This window comes from Solanum verrucosum, unplaced genomic scaffold (assembly GCF_900185275.1).
Source record: "Solanum verrucosum unplaced genomic scaffold, falcon-dt-bn FXZP01000003.1, whole genome shotgun sequence".
Lineage (NCBI taxonomy): Eukaryota > Viridiplantae > Streptophyta > Magnoliopsida > Solanales > Solanaceae > Solanum > Solanum verrucosum.
The window spans coordinates 639,224-661,954 of NW_026020120.1; the positions used below are offsets into that span (position 1 = coordinate 639,224).

General features: G+C 34.4%; 3 protein-coding genes across 5 annotated transcripts in view; 1 reads left to right on the top strand and 2 right to left on the bottom strand.

Annotated features, from left to right (window-relative positions):
• LOC125825752 (elongation factor 1-gamma 2-like) overlaps positions 1–22,731 on the top strand; it is a 1,064,241-nt gene that overhangs the window by 41,444 nt on the left and 1,000,066 nt on the right. Inside the window, exon 1 of one of the 3 annotated variants that reach the window (XM_049505063.1) lies at positions 9,827–9,839. The exons of 1 other annotated variant lie outside the window; for it this stretch is intronic. The gene's annotated coding sequence lies outside the window, so the exon portion shown is untranslated. Of the gene's footprint in view, positions 1–9,826; positions 9,840–17,702; positions 17,716–22,731 lie in introns of those variants that run through there. One more of the 3 variants, XM_049505062.1, reaches the window with a different exon arrangement.
• Positions 1,862–3,862, bottom strand: LOC125825733 (transcription factor RAX2-like). The gene is made up of 3 exons (XM_049505045.1): positions 3,727–3,862; positions 3,251–3,380; positions 1,862–2,609 (listed from the first exon to the last, which is right to left on the bottom strand). The coding sequence occupies exons 1-3, from the start codon at positions 3,860–3,862 to the stop codon at positions 1,862–1,864; spliced, it is 1,014 nt and encodes a 337-aa protein (XP_049361002.1).
• The window catches only part of LOC125825734 (zinc finger BED domain-containing protein RICESLEEPER 2-like), a 1,464-nt gene continuing 113 nt past the window's right edge, over positions 21,381–22,731 (bottom strand). Inside the window, exons 1-2 of the mRNA XM_049505046.1 lie at positions 22,265–22,731; positions 21,381–22,153 (exon numbers count right to left, since the gene is read on the bottom strand). The exon at positions 22,265–22,731 is cut by the window's right edge and continues 113 nt beyond it. Coding sequence (XP_049361003.1) covers positions 21,381–22,153; positions 22,265–22,731 — 1,240 coding nt within the window. The remainder of the gene's footprint in view (positions 22,154–22,264) is intronic.

Here is a 22,731-nt window from a genome sequence, read left to right on the forward strand (position 1 = left end):
TTAGGTTGTTTTGGTCCGTTTTTATCAAATTTTTACAGTCTATTAGAAGCAGTTTTTGGTGAGTTTTGATCCATTATCTTTTTAGGTTGTTTTGATACAGTTTTTGTCCTTCTATGCATTCTTAGATGTTTTTCCAATTTGAATGAACTTAATTTAGGTGTAAGTAGTTATTTTTATGTAAAGAACTTTAATATATATATATAGTTGAAGACATACCACACAATCTTCGGAACACAAAAGAATTAAGCAAAATAAGGTGAAGGTTTTGTTTTAAAGAGTGAATAATCAAAGCTTTATAAAAGATTTGTATAAAAATTTAAAGTTAAATAACTAGTTCCAAGATAAATAGTTTTTGTATAACTAATTTAATTTTACCTAATACCATCATAACTTGTTTTCAAACCTAACGCCCTTAAAGAACCGTAGAAATGATAAACTTCTCATGATATCACAATTTTTCTTTGTTCAAATTTTTGCTCTACTTTCTACTTTCAATCAATTTTTTTTTAAAATGATATGTTTTTACGATCATTGATAATTTAACTTTGAATTTTTTATATTACCCTTGATAAAATTATGTATAGTCAGCATATATTTATGACTTATTTAAATTATAAATTATAAATTTTGATTTTCTTTTTATGTACTTAATTATATAAGATCACATATGCTATAATAAAAGAGACATTTAGTGGTGAGATATTTTTCTTTTTACCGTCACAAAAATATTTAACGCGATTGTGTTAGTGTCATTGCATTCAGAGTGGATAAATTTTTTAATGAAATCTTCATAAAGTATTGGTTATAAATATTCATATTTATTATTGCCACTCTATATAATATAGCAACAATTATATTATTACTACTAAATAATTACCACTAAATTATTTATTTATGGAAAAACTCAAATATTTCATCGAATTTTTGATAAAAGGCATATCATCTGTTAAAAGTTTAGCTCATCTATGTCAATTTCAAAGGCTCATCAATATCATTATTTGTTAACTTAAATGACATAAATAAGCCATTTTTTTAACAGATGTCATAGATAAGCCAATTTTTAAACAGATGTCACATTGAATCTTTTCCCTTTATTTATTAAAGTAATATTCCTTCCGTCCACTTTTAATTGTCATAATTTCTATTTTAGAGTCAAACTATAAAAATTTTGAATGTATATTTGCAAAAAAATAGAAATTTATAAAAATCTCATATAGTTTTTAAATATCTAAATTTTTTGTCTAAAATATCAAATTAATATAATCTAATTTAATTTTAAAAATTAATCAAATTAACTTTCAAAAAATATATCATAACAATTAAGAGCAAACAGAGAAAGAGTAATATATAAATTAAAACAGAAAGAATAGTGGTAAAGAGTTGGAAGGGGTTAGGGAAAAGGGTGGCACAAACAAACAAATAGGAGTATCTTAAAAGAAAAAGGTTTACCATTGTACTGGCAAATCAAATACTCCCTCCGTCCCTTTTTAGTTGTCCACTTTAGAAATGGCACACAGATTAAGGCAACAATGATTACTACAGTGAAATTACAATTTTACCCTTATGACAACTTTTCACTTCAAAATTACAACCACTTATTTGAATTCAAGTGAAATAAATTGGAGGGAAACAACATACACTTTTACAATTTTCAAGAAGTGTAAATAAGGGTATAATAGGAAAAAATTTGTTGTCCTTTCTTGATTTGTCAAAATGGACAACTAAATAGGGACAACCAAAAAAGGAAATATGGACAAGTAAATAGGGACGGAGGGAGTAAGTTATTTCCATTCAATTACATCACAACTGCACAAAACCCCTTAAACTAAAGTCCTTGCTTTTGTTTTCACCTGACTTGAAGTCAGTTTAGATGAGTTCCTAGGTAATAGTACATCCCCCTCTCATCTGTCTTGTTTTCATCATTAAAAATCAAACTACTACTATTATTATTATTATTATTATTATTATTACCATCACTGCCACTGCCTCTGCCAATCAACTGCTTAACTTGTTCAACATCATACCGGAGTTGATCATTTTGAGTGTTGCTTCCCAAACACACATGATTTGGCTTTTCATCATGCTGGCTAATAATATTGTTGACAATGCCATAATCAAGAATGAAGTTTTGATGAGTTTCTTCATAATTAGAGAAATTACAATTACCTATTTCTCTTTCCTTCTTGATTTCTTTTCCATACCTCATTTGGTGGCTACAACTTCCATCAGATGAGGAACAACTTGCTACATCTGTCCCACCAAACATTAGTAAATTATTACTATCTTTCAATGTGCAATATTTCAAGGAATTCACCAATCTATCTTGACTTTGTAAATAATCACAATATTGGTTACTACCCATAGAAAAATTAATATTCTTATTATTGCACACTACTGCATTTGATGTGTCTCTAAAAAGACTTGAAATCATATGGGGTTGGGGTTGGGGTTGTGCTATTTGAGATGGAAAGAATGGCGATCTTTGATTATAATTTGATGAAGGAATAATATTATTTAACCCCATGAGTTTCTTCTTTAGCTTTGTGTTCCAGTAGTTCTTGATATTATTGTCTGTTCTTCCGGGTAATTGAGCAGCTATAATTGACCACCTGTCATACAATTGCACATGTTAGAAATAATTAAGTGCCTTATCATAATTAAATTGAATTTAACTTATATAGACGTGAAAATATAATATGTGATTATAATGTAGACTACCCTATCGTCAACTATTTTTAGGATATTGATTTCACTTTTAACAAAGATTTGATTCTTAGACTACCAATGTGTATAAAAGTTAATGTCAATTTAATTAGTACTTTTTTTCTTTTCAATTCATGTGGTAGGATACAGATTTCGACAGTCAAACTAGATGAGTTACCTTAATTATTTTAAATTATTTGTTTTCGTGACTTTTATTTTCTAGGTTGTTTGTAAATATATAATCTTTAATCTTAAAAAAATGAAGATTCTATATTTGAACAAAGAATCAAAATTAAGCAGTTTGAGTCTCTAAATTTGAGAAATATCATGTAAATTAAATAAATTTAATACAAGGAGGACAAAATGAAGTGATTGAACTTTGTTAGAACAGGTGTGAGTGAGTAGTAAATTAAAGAAAGAGTTGATTAAAGATGTAAACCTGGGATGCATGCATAAAATTAATTGGCAAAATCATCTAATTAATGTTTTTCAAATTTGTAGTCTCAAGTACTCATTATTACATAATATTAGTCATGAAATTTGTTACCTGCTCCCAATATTGGCATACAAGCTGCAAATAACTCTATCTTCATCATCACTAAAGTCTCCATGCTTAATGTTAGGCCTTAAATAGTTTAGCCATCTCAATCTGCAGCTCTTCCCACATCTTTTCAGTCCTGATCCAAATATATTAACCCCACAGCACCTTCAAATATACATTTTACATAGCATTTTGAATCTTGCATTTACACAAAAATTAATTAAAATATATTCCTTATGTCCCAATTTATGTGACTTACTTTTCTTTTTAGTTAATCTAAAAAAAAATGACACATTTCTATATTAAATAACAATTTAATTATAAAATGTTTATTTTACCTTTAATGAAATGATTTACAACCACACAAATTTATATAATTTCTTTTAGATCACAAGTTTTGAAAGTCTTAATTTTTTTCTTAAACTTCGTACCAAATTAAATTAACTCGCATAAAATGAGACAGAGGGAGTATATATGTTTACCAGCTTTTTGAGGAAGGGCGATCCAATTTCCAGCAGTTCCATATTTTTCAATGAATTGTTTGAGCTTGGCATCTTCTTCTGGTGACCATGGCCCTCTCTTTACATTACTTTTATCACAACAAGGAGCTCTCCCCATTTTCTCTTTTTCTTGTTCTTACAAAGACTAGTTGTTATGTTAATAGAGACACTCCCTTTTAAATAGTCCCAACAAACTCAGTTTTTATTAAGAATTACATAAAGTCATTAGGACAACCCTATTTCTAACTTACTTTGCTGACTAAGGAATACTAGCTAGCTTCTTTTTTTTTCTTTTTCGATATCCCAAATCTGTATTGGAGTCTCATTAATTTAGATTTATATATGTAACGTAAGAACTTATTCGGGAGGGAAACACTCTCTATCAAGAATTTTTCTCATAATTAGGGTTCAAACTCGAAACTTTTTTACTGAGAGAAGAACAATCTCATCCATTGTCCTAGCTAGCTGATACAAGTTCTTGTACTCAGAGACGAATTCAAGATTTGAAGATTTTGAATGCACCAATATTACCTTAGCTCAAATATGAGTTCTAAGATAAATTTAAAAAACAAAAAACAATAAAATAATATTGTAGCTAGATTCAAACCCAGGTCTCATGAGTGGTTCTTCAAGCTTGTACCAATAGTATGACAAATCTATACTCTTCATGGGTGCACAATTATTTATATCTTAATTTATATTAGTTTCTCAAGATAGATAAACCTATACACATAATTTTTTTCAAAGTTAACGAATGCACGTGCACGAGTCCACCTCTGCCTGTACTAATACTACTGTTGGAAGCTCTATGAATAATTTATCTTTTCTGGCTTTTACCTTAAACTTCACCAGTCCATTTTTTTATATGTTCAAATATAACAAAGCTATCTAACTAAATGATACCTCTAGCTAGTCGCTCGATTTTTTTAACATTTTCTGTAGGCAATAATTTCTTGGTACACTCTAATTTTAAAATCATAGAATATGGTTTTAATTTAGCTTAGTCAATACATCATAAATATATTTCAGTAATACCGTCACTTAACAAAAATAGTATGATAAGTGTATTTATTGGTGAAAACACAGTCCCTTAATCAGATGTATACACAAAATAAAATGACATCCCTTCATTTCAATTTATCTAATGTAGTTTGGTTATGTGTCCTCAAGGACTCTGTCTAAAAACTATTTTTAAGGTATATGAAAAGACTTTGCAATGTATAAAGATTATATACAATTTTAATGACTTTTTAAATAGAAGAATACACATTTGTGGACTTCTTGTCAAATACTCCCCTTATCCCTAATTACTTGTCCAAATTTCCTTTTCTAGTTGTCCCTACTACTTGTCTATTTTGACAAATCAAAAAATGATAAAATATTGTTTACATATTATATCCTCAATTAATTACTTTGAAAAAGATAGAATTTCTTGAAAATTTTTAGTTTTTAGTTTATCCACTTCATAATTAATAGGAGTAAATGGTAAACTCACTATGTCAATGATTGTTTTCTTAATAGGTGTGTCAATTCAAAAGCTGACAAGTAATTAGGGATAGAGGGAGTAAATGAAATCCAACATAAATAAAATAGTGACAGTGTCACAACTTAAGACAATATAATTAAGAGAAACTTTCACATATAGCCACTTAAAAATAGTCTAATTACGTTCTATAGCTATAGTTTGCTAATTATGATTCATAGCTACATGTTATAGGGAGGAGAGTGGCGAGTGAGACTGGGAGAGGGAGGAGAGACGGCACAGAGTGGGAGAGAGGTGAATTGTATATGTATATCAGTTAGATAATTGTATACTATATATATATATATTGGTATATTCTGGCAAGAGAGATTGGGAGAGGGAGGAGAGTCGCGAGCGAGATTGGGAGAGGGAGGAGAGAGGCGAGCGAGAGAGGACAATAATTTGTATAATCCGCATGTAGGTTTGTATACTTCGTGTGTTTTTGAATAATTGAGTAATATAAACTCTGGAATTATACAAATATAATAAAACTCGAAATAAAGAGTTGATACAAACATAAACATACGAACTTTAAACAATTATACAAAATATATTATACAAATTATATTATATAAATTATATTATACAAAATTCGAAAACTACACGTTTATACAAACTTTAAAAAGTTATATACGAAAAGATTGAATGTATATGATAACAAAACTGAAAACCCAAAGGAAATCATCATCATATACAAAAACAAACCATCATATACAAATACAAATCAAACAAAGAATTGTTAGTTGCGAATTATACAAATGTGACGAATTATACATATACAAACGTGACTAATTATACAAACTCGAAGTCAGCCCACGTAATTAATGGTTAATGTTAGTTCGAGTGATAGTTATAGCAAACTATAACTATGATGAGTAATTAAGTAATATAAGTTTGTTTAACCACGTACCTTTCCCTATAAATAATGTGCACGTGTAAATTAGATTAACTTGGAGACGAATTTTTTCTTCATATGATATAGTTAGCACTTTGAAGTTTAATTTGCTAGAAATGACGAAGTAAAGTACACATGTAAGTTGGTTCGTACACCAAATATTAAATGATAAAAGAAAGAAAAAATTCAATAAGTTTCTCGGCTAGTAGTGGACAATATCCAAGGGGTATAGTAGTATAATTTTTATTTTTTTTTAACTATTACACGTGATCTAGAGTCTGTTTGAATTGATTTATTTCAAGTGATTATAAGTCCAAATAATTTTAAAAGTGTTTGACTAAATTTAAAAAGTATTTATAAATATTTGATTTTAAGCTATAATAATAAAATAATTCCAAAGTCAAAAATAAATTTTAACAACTTCATAGTATAGAAGAAAAATAGGAAATTTTAAAATACATAGCACAACTTAAAATATTAAGTCAAGTAACTGAATAAACAATATCTATATTATATTTGGGGAAAACATTATACATAATATATTAACTTTATATAAAATGGTATAATAGTGTATGAAAAGTTTTCATAAAGAAATATGGGCTAAACCATGTAGCAAACTCAAAAAATTGGCTACATAACGTAAATATTTTCTCTTAATTAATATACATAGAGCGTAAATTTTTTCCATTTTTGACACTATGGAGTAAGATGATACTCCATTAAGAGAAATGATAATCTATTAGATATATAGAATGTAATTTTTAATGAATAAACTTTTTTTTAATACCACAATATACACATTGTTTGCTAAAAAATATAAGAGGGTGTTGGATTAGCTTGTTTGTAGATGCTTTCGACTTTGAAACACCATTATTTTAAAAAAAATTTGTAGAGGTGTTTGAAAAAGTTAAAGTAGGCCAAAAACCAAAAATAGAGTATCTCCTTTTATGATTTTTAGTTTTTAACTTATAAGGAAGTGTTTATATTGACTTTCTTGAAAGTAACTTATAAGCTAAAAGTCATAAGTTGGTAATATCAATTTTTCATTTAAATTATTTTTATACTTTTTTGACTTAAAAATAGGTGCTTAAATTTTTTTTTTTTCATTTTTTAATAACTCCAAAAATAAAAAGTATCTGAAAAACCAAAATTATTTAAAATAATTCCATCCAAACATTCTATAAATTATTTTTTATAAGCTTATTTAAACGAGAATAATAATTGTTAAGGGTGTTGTAGGGTGGTTGGTGGAGTGTAAGAGTGTAAATAATTAAGAAGGCTTAAGTCATGTACGGCCCCTTAAAGTTGTCTGCATAATTCACTTAGACACCTCAACTAAAACTTGCACCTATTGAACACCTCTACCCTTCCGAATTTGAACCGTATAAACATTTTTTGCCTACATGGCACCTTGTTTGTGATTCACTTCAGATAGGCGCGTGAAGGTATTTAATTAGGCGTTTTTGTGGGAAAAAAATACTTTTTCTTCTTCCTCACCTCTTTTCCATCTGTTACTCTTACACCAGTTTGCTACCGCCGGCCATGTAACAACCTGTATTATGCGTATGCTAGTTCTATTCACGTGATACTTGACATATCCTTATAGTAAAGGTGAAGGACCGTGCTTCTTATATGATTAGTGTTGGTTTAAACTAGCTCGCAAGGTGATGTAACACCTTGCACGTTTCAGCATGTGTACTGCAAGTTAGCTCCGACGGAAGTATTTAAACTAGAGGTAGTAAAGTGGTAATTGGGCCAAATGCACTACCACCTACTTGTATTAACTTGGCCCAAGTTGAGTAGAAGGATAAGGGAAAAATGGACTGCCAAGGCCCAATAGTCTTAAGTCCAAAAAGGCCCAAGTGAAAAGTCCAAATAGGTGGACCACCTACTTGCATTAATTATGGCCCAAATTGACATGAATAGAGGGATAATTCGGAGTAGGGCCCAACAAGTGTTGAAGTTCCCAAAAGCCCAAGTTAAAAGGCCAAATAGGTGGGTCACCTACTTGACAATATATGGCCAAAATTAGTCAAGAAATTCGGCCATTACACCTCCTTTTTAAAGGGATAAAGATCAGATCTTTTGCTTCATTTTTAACTTGCAAAAATTTCAGATTTCTTAAGTTTCTCTCTTGGTCTCTCTTGGCTTCAATCAGCAGCCCTAGAAAACCTTGGGTCCTTGAGTATTGCCCCATTTTCAAGTAAAAGTTTGAAGGAGAATTTCAGTTCTTGGAGTACAAGTTTAGAGGATAAATTCCTAGAAACTAAGGTAAGACTACTGCCCATTTTTGCCTCTCTTTAAATACAGATTTGGTGTGGAGAATTTTGTATATATTTATCAAGAACTAATGGATGGTGATAAATCCTTGAGTCAATATTCTCCTATTATGCTAAAAGATTTTTAGGGATTGATAGTGGCTGCCTTATGTATATTGTTGTTGGGGGCTGTTTGGGTATCTTGGAAAAGGATGTATGAAGTTGTATTAATGTATAGAAGAAGGGTGTGGTGGTTCACCATTGGTGCAAGGGTTGTATGGGCCTACTTTCCGTCAAGTGTTAGCTACTTTTTTAGGGCATTAATGTGATTAGCTGCTGACATTAGCTTAATTGTGACTTATATTGTAGATTAGCATCCAAGAAGGGAGGCTGAATTGTGACAGTGGTATTGGTCAGAAAATAAGGTATGTAGGGCAATTCGATTCCATATTCCTTGGCATGAAATCTGATACTTGCGATTAATGTCAATAAGTGAATTTCCTAAGTTTTATTCCTAGTAAAGTAAACATAGTGGCAACGTACGATATCCAAATATCTAACAATATCCCCCTTCCTAAGTGTACATAATTACTTAGTTACACGTTCAGTACTCTATAGTCAATTAAAGTTAATTGTGTCATTCAAGCTCTCAAGTAATGCATTAATGTTACATAGCTCCTTATATTGAAGCTACTGTCCTAAAGTATTATTTTCATGTCTCCTACTACTGTTTCGTATTTCCAAATCTCAAAAATGATTGTGACCACCAAAACAACAATCTCAAAGATTAAAGAATCTAAGTGAAGTAATTTGTATAACTATGGGTGGCAGCTCAGGGGCGAAAGCCTAGCATGGGCCGATCCCAATGGGTATAGAAGGGTGGTAGCTCAGGGGCGAAAGCCTAGCATGGCCCGATCCCAATGGGTATAGAAGGGTGGCAGCTCAGGTGCGAAAGCCTAGCATGGGCCGATCCCGATTTGTGCAATGTTGAGGACCGCATCCCAGGGGTTAAAATGCCTAGCATGGGTCATTCTCTTCTACCATTGATCAACTGGTCATTCGTATCACATGCCTTATAAAGATCATAACACACATAAAGGTAAAGACAAAAAAATGTAACATACATGACCCCACAAGAGTTAACAGAGGCGGCCTCCTATTCTGATTTATGCATTTATACGTTGATACCTTGTTTCGTTTGAGTTCTTATTTTATATATGTAGTTGCCTTACATATTCAGTATACTTTTCGTACTGACGTCCCTCGCGGGGGACGGTGCGTTTCATGTTGTAGGCACAGGTACTCCAGCTAGTAGACCTCCTCAGTAGGAGCATACAACACTCAACTACTTTTGGTGAGCTCCAGGTTGCTTCGGAGCTTTACTGAGCCCTTAGTAGATTCATTTTGGTATTGTATCGTAGTTAGGGGTAAGGCGGAGTCTGTCTCGACCTACTCTAAGGGTTTCTATCTTTTAGAGGCTTTGTAGACTTTTGTATATGGTTCAGTTGCATCTTAATAAGTTGTGGCCTCAATGGCCAAGTCTTGTATATAAGTTTTGGGTCTACTTATGTCGGTTCGTATCGCTGCTTCCCTGGCGAAATTGTCACAAAACTTTCATAGTTACATACATAGTAAGCACAGGTCACATGCTGGTTCTCTCGGGCCTTTAGGGCATCAAGTGCTTGTCCGTCTTAATGGGATTTGAGGCGTGACAAAGTGGTATCAGAGCAGGTCATCCTAGGGAGTCTACAAAGCCGTGTCTATGTAAAGTCTTTCTTATGGATGTGTTGTGCTCCACATTTATAAACAGGAGGCTACGGGACATGTAGGAGTTGTCTCTTTTCTTTCATTTCTTAGATCGTGCGATAGAACCAATGTTGTAGGTGAATAGTACCTTATTTCTGAATTGTTTTATTATAGCGAAGATGCCGGCTACGAGAATGAGTAAAAGTAAAGGTAAGCGAGTGGATGTGGCTGCCCAAGAAGGGACCAGCCAACCACCACCTAGTCAAGGTGTTCAAGGTGAGGCTCAAGATGAGTTTGTATCATAGACTTCCCCGACCCCTCCATCGCCAAAAGAGCTAAGGAGGGAAGTTGTACCTCAAGAACCCTTATTAATGCTACCGAGCAAGATTTGAAGAATGCAGTCCAATTGTTGACTCGTATAGTTGCTGGCCACGGCCAAAGGAAAGAAGGTCCAGTTGTGGGTATTAGTAGTGTAGATAGAGCGGCTGGCACGCGGATACGTGATTTCTTTAATTTGGACCCTCCATCATTCACCGGGACAGATCCTAATGAAGATCCACAAGACTATATAGATCAGATCCAACTCACTTTCGATGTTATGCATGTAAGTGGTAAAGAAGCGCTCGAGCTAGCAGCATATATATTAAAGGGTGTGGCTATATTGTGATATGAAGCTTGGAAGCAATCCAGGGGAACAAATGCAACTTCAGCTCTATGGAAAGAGTTCAAAAAGGCATTCCTTGACCATTACCTGCCATTGGAGATCCGAGAGGCCCGTGCGGATTAGTTGTTAAATCTCCATCAAGGAAGTATGAGCGTGAGAGAGTACAACCTCAAATTTAATTCCTTGGCCAGGTATGCTCCTAATGTAATTGCTACTATGGGGGATAGAGTTCATCGATATGTGGATAGATTAGATTCATATCTGGTTAGAGACTGTACCATTGCTTCATTGAATAAAGATATGGATATAGCAAGGATGCAAGCTTTTGCGCAAAAGTTGGAGGATCAAAGGCAAAGAAGAAGGACACAAGAGTCAGTAATAGGGCATTCTAAGAGGGCCAGATCTATGGGGCAGTTTACACCATCCCAAGGTGAGTTTAGGCCTCGGTTCTTTAACAGACCGCCTAGGCCATCATCTTCCTACTCTACAGCTAGTGCCCCACCTCAATTTCAAGGGTCTAGGGGCAATAAGTTTGGGCAAAGAGGTGAAAACCAAGGTTCACGAACAGCGGGATACCAAGAGCAGGGAAGTATGAGCCAATCAAGACCTCCTCGAGAGTTTTGTAAACAATGTGGAAGGAATCATTTAGGTGCATGTCGATTTGGGACAAATGCTTATTTTAGGTGTGGTACACCAGGTCATATGATGAGAAATTGCCCTTATAGGGGTGTGGGTGGTGTGGCACAACCTACTAGGTCACTTGTTGCATCCTTGTCATCAGCACCTTCTTTAGGTAGAGGACAGATGACTACTGGTCGTGGTAGAGGAGCTAGGGGAGTAACTAGTTCTAGTGGAGTTCAGAATCACACATATGCTTTCGAGGATCGACAAAATTTGGAAGCCTCGCTGGATGTGGTTACAGGTACATTGTCTATCTTTTCACATATTGTATATGTATTGATTGATCCGGGGTCTACACTATCATATGTTACTCCATTGATTGCTGAAAAGTTCAAAAGAACACCAGAATTATTAGTGAAGCCATTTGAGGTGTCTACACCGATTGGTGACTCTATTATAGCTAGAAGGGTTTATCGTAATTGCAATGTAACTGTTTGTGATCGTGATAAGTTGGCTGACCTTGTTGAGCTAGAAATGGTGGATTTTGATGTTATAATGGGTATGGATTGGTTAGCTTCTTGTTATGCCACGGTAGATTGCCGAACGAAGACGCTGCATTTCCATTTTCCAAAAAAGGACGTTCTTGAATTGAAAGGTAATATTGGGACACCAAGAGGTAAATTTATTTCCTATTTTAAGGCAAAGAAGATGATGTCCAAAGGATACATGTGTCATCTAGTGAGAGTGATAAATATAGATGCGGAGCCACCAACTCTTCAATCCATTCCAGTGGTAAATGAATTTCCCGATGTATTTCCTGAAGATCTTTCGGGTTTGCCTCCAGAACGAGAAATAGAGTTTGGTATTGATGTGATTCCAGATACTCAACCTATATCCATCCCTCCATATAGAATGGCCCCGACAGAATTAAGGGAGTTGAAGGAGCAATTAAAAGACTTAATAGAAAAAGGATCCATAAGGGCTAGTATGTCCCCATGGGGAGCACCAGTTTTATTTGTACGCAAGAAAAATGGCTCATTAAGAATGTGTATCGATTACCGGAAGTTGAATAAGGTAACGATTAAGAACAAATATCCCCTCCCTATAATTGATGATTTGTTTGATCAGTTACAAGGTGCTAGGTGTTTTTCAAAAATTGACCTGAGGTCGGGTTATCACCAAGTGAAGGTCAAAGACGAAGATATACCCAAGACAGCTTTCCGAACACAATATGGTCATTTTGAGTTTGTAGTCATGTCATTCGGGCTAACGAATGCACCAACATTTTTTATGGATTTGATGAATAGGGTGTTCAAGCCATTTTTAGATGTGTTCGTGATAGTATTCATAGATGACATTTTGGTGTATTCAAGATCGGAGTAGGACCATGCTAATCACCTGCGACAGGTTTTACAAATTCTTCGTGATCGTAAGTTGTATGCAAAGTTCTCTAAATGTGAGTTCTGGTTAAAATCTGTGGCATTCCTAGGTCATGTTGTATCCGATGAAGGAATAAGGGTTGATAATCAGAAGATAGAAGCGGTGAAAAATTGGCCAAGACCTACAACGCCTACGGAGATCCGTAGTTTCCTTGGATTGGCAGGTTATTACAGAAGGTTCGTTGAAGGATTCTCTTCCATTGCTGCACCCTTAACAAAGCTAACACACAAAGAAACCAAGTTTCAGTGGAGTGATGAATGTTAAAGAAGCTTCCAAGAGATGAGGAATAAATTAACGTCTACACCGGTATTGGTACTTCCAGAAGGAACAAAAGGGTATGCAGTCTATTGTGATGCTTCGGGGGTGGGCCTAGGATGTGTTTTGATGCAACATGAAAAAGTAATAGCTTACGGCGCAAGGCAGCTGCGACCACATGAGAAAAATTATCCAACTCATGATCTAGAACTAGCAGCAGTTGTATTTGCTTTGAAGATATGGCGCCACTACTTGTATGGAGTTCCATTGTTGCACCCTTAACAAAGCTAACACACAAAGAAACCAAATTTCAGTGGAGTGATGAATGTGAAAGAAGCTTCCAAGAGCTGAGGAATAAATTAACTTCTACATCGGTGTTGGTACTTCCAAAAGGAACAGAAGGGTATGCAGTCTATTGTGATGCTTCGGGGGTGGGCCTAGGATGTGTTTTGATCCAGCATGGTAAAGTAATAGCTTACAGCTCAAGGCAGCTGCGACCACATGAGAAAAATTATCCAACTCATGATCTAGAACTAGCAGCAGTTGTATTTGCTTTGAAGATATGGCTCCACTACTTGTATGGAGTTCATGTTGACATATACACTGATCACAAGAGTTTGCAATATATCTTTAAGCAAAAGGACCTAAATCTGAGGCATCGAAGATGGCTGAAGCTATTAAAAGATTATGACATTGATATCTTGTATCATCCCGGGAAAGCAAATATAGTAGCTGATGTGTTAAGTCATAAAATAATGGCAAGCACCTATGGGCAGTCTGTGGAAAGACAAGGAATAACTAAGGATCTATGTCAACTAGCTAGCTTGGGGGTTCGGTTTCTTGAATCTCCTGACAAAGGGATTATTGTGCAAAATGCGGCAGAATCCTCATTAGTAATAGAAGTGAAAGAGAAGCAGTACACTGATCCTATTCTATTAAAGCTTAAGGAAAATGTACAACAGGGTATGACAAAGGCATTTGAGCTTACGCAAGAGGGAGTACTTCGATCTCAAAACAGATTGTGTGTACCTAATGTAGATGAATTAAGAAAGAGGATTATGATAGAAGCGCATCATTCGAGATATTCTGTCCATCCGGGGTCAACTAAAATGTATCATGACTTAAAAGAAATGTATTGTTGGGGGGACATGAAGAAGAACATTGCGGAATTCGTGGCTCAATGTCCAAATTGTCAACAAGTGAAAGTAGAGCACCAAAAGCCCGGAGGTTATATGCAGTGTATAGAACTTCCAATTTGGAAGTGGGATATGATCAATATGGATTTTTTCACTGGTTTGCCTCGTCATTTCGAAAGTTTGATTCTATATGGGTAATTGCTGATAGACTGACCAAATTGGCGCACTTCTTGCCGGTCAAGACTACTTATACAGTTGAGGAATATGCGAGGTTGTATATTAAAGAGATAGTTCGTCTACATGGAGTGCCAATCTCTATTATATATGATAGGGGAGCTCAATTCACTGCAAATTTTTGGAAGTCATTTCAGAAGAGTTTAGGAACACAAGTGAATATAAGTACAACCTTTCACCCTCAAACAGATGGTCAGGCAGAGCGTACAATTCAAACACTCGAGGATATGCTGCGAGATTGTATATTGGACTTCAAAGGTAGTTGGGATGATCATTTGCCATTGATCGAGTTTGCATACAACAATAGCTACCATTCAAGTATTAAAATGGCACCTTATGAAGCTTTATATGGTAGAAAATGTAGATCCCCAATTGGCTGGTTCGAAAAAGGTGAAACCACCTTATTTGGGCCAGATCTTGTTCATCAAGCTATGGAAAAAGTCAAAGTGATACAGCAACGGCTAGAAACAGCTCAAAGTCGACATAAATCATATGCGGATGTTAGAAGGATAGGACTAGAATTTTCTATAGGGGATTGGGTGTTCTTGAAGGTGTCACCAATGAAAGGGGTATTGAGGTTTGGTAAAAAAGGAAAATTGAGTCCACGCTATATAGGGCCATATAAGATTATTTGAAGAGTTGGCCAAGTAGCCTATGAGTTAGAGCTACCACAAGAGCTGTCATCAGCTTATCCGGTGTTTCATGTATCGATGCTTCGAAAATGCATAGGTGACCCATCTCATATTACTCCTACTGAAGATGTACATGTTACGGGAGATCTCACTTATGAAGAAGTACCGATTGCTATCCTGGATCGACAAGTTAGGAAGTTAAGAAATAAAGAAGTAGCTTCTGTAAATGTATTATGGAGGAACCAACAAGTAGAAGAAGTTACATGGGAAGCAGAAGAAACAATGAAATTGAAGTATCCTCATCCCTTTCAGATCCATGAGAAGGATGAAAATGCTTAGTCTAGACGCTGACAAGTAACTATAAGTCTATTTGTATTATGTGATTAATAATAGCACTAACTTATGCTTGAACTTGTTTGGGCTGGATAACCATGCTAACATTCGAGGACGAATGTTTTTAAGGGGGAAAGAATGTAACAACCTGTATTATGCGTATGCTAGTTCTATTCACGTGATACTTGACATAGCCTTATAGTATAGGTGAGGGACCGTGCTTCTTATATTATTAGTGTAGGTTTAAACTAGCTCGCAAGGTGATGTAACACCTTGCATGTTTTAGCATGTGCACTGCAAGTTAGCTCCGACGGAAGTATTTAAACTAGAGGTAGTAAAGTGGTAATTGGGCCAAATGCACTACCACCTACTTGTATTAATTTGGCCCAAGTTGAGTAGAAGGATAAGGGAAAAATGGACTGCCAAGGCCCAATAGTCTTAAGTCCAAAAAGGCCCAAGTGAAAAGTCCAAATAGGTGGACCACCTACTTGCATTAATTATGGTGCAAATTGACATGAATAGAGGAATAATTCGGAGTAGGGCCCAACAAGTGTTAAAGTTCCCCAAAAGCCCATGTTAAAAGGCCAAGTAGGTGGGGCCAAGTAGGTGGGTCACCTACTTGACAATATATGGCCAAAATTAGTCAAGAAATTCGTCCATTACACCTCCTTTTTAAAGGGATAAAGATCAGATCTTTTGCTTCATTTTTAACTTGCAATTTTTTCAGATTTCTTAAGTTTCTCTCTTAGTCTCTCTTGGCTTCAATCAGCAGCCCTAGAAAACCTTGGGTCCTTGAGTATTGCCCCATTTCAAGTAAAAGTTTGAAGGAGAGTTTCAGTTCTTGGAGTACAAGTTTAGAGGATAAATTCCTAGAAACTAAGGTAAGACTACTGCCCATTTTTGCCTCTCTTTAAATACATATTTGGGGTGGAGAATTTTGTATATATTTATCAAGAACTAATGGATGGTGATAAATCCTTGAGTCAATATTCTCCTATTATGCTGAATGATTTTTAGGGATTGATAGTGGCTGCCTTATGTATATTGTTGTTGGGGGCTGTTTGGGTATCTTGGAAAATGATTTATGAAGTTATAATACTGTATAGAAGAAGGGTGTGGTGGTTCACCATTGGTGCAAGGGTTGTATGGGCCTACTTTCCGTAAAGTGTTAGCTACTGTTTTGAGGGCATTAATGTGATTAGCTGCTGACATTAGCTTAATTGTGTCTTATATTGTAAATTAGCATCCAAGAAGGGAGGCTGAATTGTGACAGTGGTATTGGTCAGAAAATAAGGTATGTAGGGCGATTCGATTCTATATTCCTTGGCATGAAATCTGATACTTGTGATTAATGTCAGTAAGTGAATTTCCTAAGTTCTATTCCTTGTAAATGGAAACATAGTGGCAACGTATGATATCCAAATAGCTAACAATATCCCCCCTCCTAAGTGTAAATAATTACTTAGTTACACGGTCAGTACTCTATAGTCAATTGTAGTCAATTGTGTCATTCAAGCTCTCAAGTAATGCATTAATGTTACATAGCTCCTTATATTGTAGCTACTGTCCTAAAGTATTATTTTCATGTCTCCTACTACTGTTCCGTATTTCCAAATCTCAAAAATGATTGTGATCACCAAAACAACAATCTCAAAGATTAAAGAATCTAAGTGAAGCAATTTGTATAACTATGGGTGGCAGCTCAGGGGCGAAAGCCTAGCATGGGCTGATCCCAATGGGTATAGAAGGGTGGAAGCTCAGGGGCGAAAGCCTAGCATGGGCCGATCTCGATTTGTGCAATGTTGAGGACCGCATCCCAGGGGTTAAAATGCCTAGCATGGGTCATCCTCTTCTACCACTGATCAGCTGGTCATTCGTATCACATTTCTTATAAAGATTATAACAGACATAAAGGTAAAGACAAAAAAATGTAACCTACATGACCCCACAAGAGTTAACAGAGGCGGCCTCCTATTCTGATTTATGCATTTATACGTTGATACCTGGTTTCGTTTGAGTTCTTATTTTATATATGTAGTTGCCTTACATATTCAGTATACTTTTCGTACTGACGTCCCTCACGGGGGACGCTGCATTTCATGCTGCAGGCACAGGTACTCCCGCTAGTAGACTTCCTCAGTAGGAGCATACGACACTCAGCTACTTTTGGTGAGCTCCAGGTTGCTTCGGAGCTTTACTGAGCCCTTGGTAGATTCATTTTGGTATTGTATCGTAGTTAGGGGTAAGGCGGGGTCTGTCCCGACCTACTCTAAGGGTTTCTATCTTTTAGAGGCTTTGTAGACTTTTGTATATGGTTCAGTTGCATCTTAATAAGTTGTGGCCTCAATGGCCAAGTCTTGTATATAAGTTTTGGGTCTACTTATGTCGGTTCGTATCGCTGCTTCCCTGGCGAAATTGTCACAAAACTTTCATAGTTACATGCATAGTAAGCACAGGTCACATGTTGGTTCTCTCGGGCCTTTAGGGCATTGAGTGCCTGTCCATCTTAATGGGATTTGAGGTGTGACAGGCAATACATCGTTCTTTCTTTTTTTCCTTTGGATATTTCCATTTGTTTACCTCCATCGTTGCTCCTTTTAAATTTTGCCCCCATTGTCATTCATATTAAGATTGACATCATCGTTATTGCCACCTGCCCACCGCCATGGCTGCCATAATTACCGTCATTTTCATCATTTAATTTGTAGAGGATTAAAGTTTGAAATTTGTTTCTTTAAATCAATATAAATTTTATGTAAATGTAAGGTGTTCTTCAATTAAAAAAATCAGTTATAAATCAGACAAAGAAATTCATTGTAACTCCATTTTTTCTAACATTGTCGATAAGAATTTATTAATTTTCCGATAGAATTCGTTTTTCTTGTACCAAAAATGGAACGAAGAAGAAAGTTACAATTAGTTTTGATTATTTAAGAGCTTGACGAAAAATAACGTGTTGGAGGAATTGACTCAATTCCTCCCCAACCCATCAAAAATAGCCATAAATTTTTCAGTACTTCTGCTTCTTCTTTTGATTCTCTATTGCAGAAGTATCAAAAATGTTTAAAAACAATATAACATGGGTGGTTTGCCGTGTCGTGGGTAGCACCATCGAGGAAAAGCTGGGTTACGTTTTGGCTCCGATGGGATAACAGGGGTGGGTTACAACCTTTATTTTTTCCTTTATTTGCTACTTAAAAATAAATCCTTTTTTATTTACTTTATAATACTTTTTAAATAATCTTTTGGACTAAAAAAAATAAATGTCGTTATTTAATTCGTTGAAATGCCATGTCATCGCGTGTGTATTTCACACACTCTATATTTTTAGCTTATTGTCAAAAAAGTGTTTAAATGGTTCAAATTCGGAAGGGTAGAGGTGTTCAATAGGTGCAAGTCTTAGTTGAGGTATCTAAGTGAATTATGCAGACAACTTTAAGAGGCTGTACATGACTTAAGCCAATTAAGAATGTTGTGAGATGTCTGATTTTCCCATCATAAAAGCATGCATGCATACATGTTGAAAAATGAAAAGATTGTACTCTGGCAAAGGGTTATCGGGGAATCGTGGTACTCCACTGTATATGAGATTTCAACAGTGACAAATAAATATCATTCATATATAGTCATACAAATTTGATTCTATGAATTATCAGATTGACTCATCATGCAACTGTCACTCTTTAATTTACACCATAAAGTTTACTCACAAAATCCAAACAACTTCCCATGATCTATGCTACTTTCACCTTCATCAAAAGGAACTTCACTTAATTGGACACATGGGAAAAAGTTATTCGTAGGAACGGAAACAAATTAAAAAGGTTTTCAGTTTTTGGTATCAAGTTTCACTTTATACACTCTCTCTTCATTTTTATTTGTCTATTTTAAATTTTACGCCTATTAAAATTTAATATTGATATTTTATTATAATATTTATATTAATTGATGGTTAGTCTTAGGTCTTAAGAAATGATTTGAAAATAAATAATTAAGATTGAGGATTAAAATTAATTTTTTGTATTTTTTTTCTTGATATACTAAAAGTGACGAGTAAAAATATATATATATTTTTTATTTTACTAAACAAGTAATAATAAAAGGAGGGATCAATATTTTCTTCATTTAAAAGAACAAATGAGGAAAAGATTTAACTCTTTATGCTGTTGAAGTACTTGGTTACATTACAAGTATATAATTACTTCGCTTAGAAGTTCGAAGCCGAAAAAGGTCCCATAATAATCATTTCAAAATTTTAAAATTTATGATCTAAAATAAAGTTTTAAATTTTTTATTTGATTATAAATTATCTCATTAAAAAAATAAAAATTTAATGTTGAATCATTTACAAATATAAACATGTGGCATTTTTTTTTTTGGACACATAAAAAAGTCACATAAATGAAAAAGTAGAATATTCTTTAATAAGAGTATTAGGGGTGTACATCACCGGGTTGGTTCGGGTTTTTTAAAAATCAAACCAAACCATTTGTATCGGGTTAAAATATATATAAACCAAACCAAACCAATAATAGTCGGATTTTTTCAATCTCGGATTTTTTCGGGTTATTCGATTTTCTCGGGTTATTCGGGTTTTCTCGGGTTTTTTTATAAAGACTAAAGAGCTTGTGTTCTTTCAGTGATTTAAAAAAATGTTGAACACTAACATGATTTTTTATCCTAGAAAAGCATTCGGTAGTTTCTTTTGGCATTGCAAGCCCATGAGTTCAATAGGCAATTCTCCATTCTATTTGGAACACAAATTCTCAAAAAATTACTACTATTACTATTTCAGAAAAATCATAAAATAATATCAATAATCAAGAGTGATTCATTATACATTAGAGAAATTCATGAAAGTAACATAGTGGCTTAAACAATTTTTGCATAGTCAAAATATTGTCGTCAAAAGTTAATACGAGTTATTTACATTCAAATCTTTAAATTCTACACCATCATTACTTACCACCTAGGACCTTGTACCTAGAGGAACAAAACATTTTTGAAGTGAGATCTTCTATACATATTTTCCAAAAATCATAGCCTGCATCTGCAAAGTAGACAATACAAATCAATTAAGTTGATTAGCAATGGATTAACTAAGTTGATGATGTTTAGTCCTTAGTTCTTATTACTATTTAGAGCAACAGTAATTAGGTAATTAACAATCACAAAAGAATGAACTAATACCTTTGTTCCATGTAGTGAAATTAAAGTACATCAACTAGCTAATCAATCCTCAAAGGTGAGTCGGGGTATTCTGAAAGAACTGAAACAAATTGAATACTAAATAAAATTCAAAAGCAGAATCATTTTTAATAACAATTAGAATATATAAAGTTACCTTCTTAAATTTCGTCAATTTTCTGGACTTCCTCTAATATATCTTCAAGCTTGCATTCTTTAGAAGGCGATCGTAGCCATTGTTGAGTGCAAATAAGCGCTTCTACCATTTTTGGAGATAAAGAACTTTGATAACTATCAAGAATTCGACCACCTGTACTAAAAGCTGACTCAGATGCAACAATAGAAATAGGAATAGAAAGGATATCCCTAACAATTTTCGCAACAATTGGGTATCTACAGGATGAAACTTTCCACCAACTCAAAATATTAAAATCATTGATCTTCACTACATCATCTTTCAAGTATATTTCCAGATCATATTTTTTTACAACAAATCCCTCTTTATTCATGTGTTTCTCCCACTGGGATTGCAATAAATCACTAGATTCACCCATCACTTAATCATCATTTTCAATATTTTCGTTAGGATCTTCAGAGCAAGAACAATTGTAGTGATTATATAAGAGATTCAAAACATCTCTCACATCATTAATCTTCCCATCAAAGAGCCATATGCAATAGAAAGAATATACTCTACATATTGCATATTGTATCTAGGATCCAACACAACAGCAACCTGATAGTAACATATTCATACTCTCAAACTTACCCCAATATTTATCCATCTTGGATTTCATTCTTGTTGCCATATCAACCAAAATGAGATCATCATGTTTAGTATACTTGATAATATCATTTTGGAGATTGAAAAAATCATGAAAGAAAGAGTCAGAAGTAGAATATAAGCTGCCCGAAAATTTTAAAGTTGCTTGATAGAAAATATTAAGAAACTTCACAAAAGCTTTCACATTCTTCCAATCATCTGTTGATGGATTTTTTGTTGTTGTACCTATTTCTCGACATTGCTTTTGATAATTCTGGTCATCCACATACATTCTTGCAAAAACATTTTCAAATTTCAAAGCTTTATCCAACATTGTGTATGTCGAGTTCCATCTAGTCTCAACATCCAGACTTACAAAACCACGGGTGTCAATCTTAACTTTCTCAACAACGGACTTAAAAGTAGCAAATCTTGAAGAAGAAGACCTGACATATTTTATAGCACTTCTTCTATGAGAAATAGGCTCAATTTGTTCATCCAGCCCCTCTTTTACAATCAAGTTTAAAATATGAGCATTACATCTACCATGTAAAAACTGATTTTCAAACATTACCCCTTTCCAATCTTCAATACGCCCCTTTAAAATCTTAATGGCAGCATCATTTGCGGTTGCATTATCCAAGGTCGCTGTAAACAAGTTCTCAATGCCCCAACCTAATAAGCGATTCTCAATCCCCTTGGCTATAGTCTCACCTTTGTGATCTGGTGTTTGAAAAAAATTAAGAATTGTCTTTTGTAGATATCATTGATCATCAATCCAATGTGCAGTGATGACCATATAAGTATAATTTTTGATTGACGTCCATGTATCACTGGTAAGACAAACACGTTGGTTTTTTATAAGCTCCTTAAGCTTTTCTTTCTCCTCTTGATAAATCCTTAGACAATGTCGAGCAACAGTTACACGAGAAGGTACTTCAAAATTTGGAAAGGCTTTAGCCATTAATTTTTTGAATCCTTCTCCCTCAACAACTCTAAACGGTTGCTCATCAATAATTATAAATTCGGTAATTGCTCTCTTAATTTCATCCATATTAAACACCCCTTTTTCAGTGGAACCACCTTCTGGCCAACCTCTTTTAATAGGTTTTAATGTTGTTTGCCACTTATCGGACTTGAATGGAGACTTGAGACATTTCACAGTTAAATGATTCCATAACGTAGTTGTCCCATTGACACTGTCGGCAGCAAATGTTTTAGTACAATAATTACATTTTGCCCTACATTTACCTCCTTTAGCAATAAACTTGGAGAAATAATCCCAAATTTGAAATATTTCT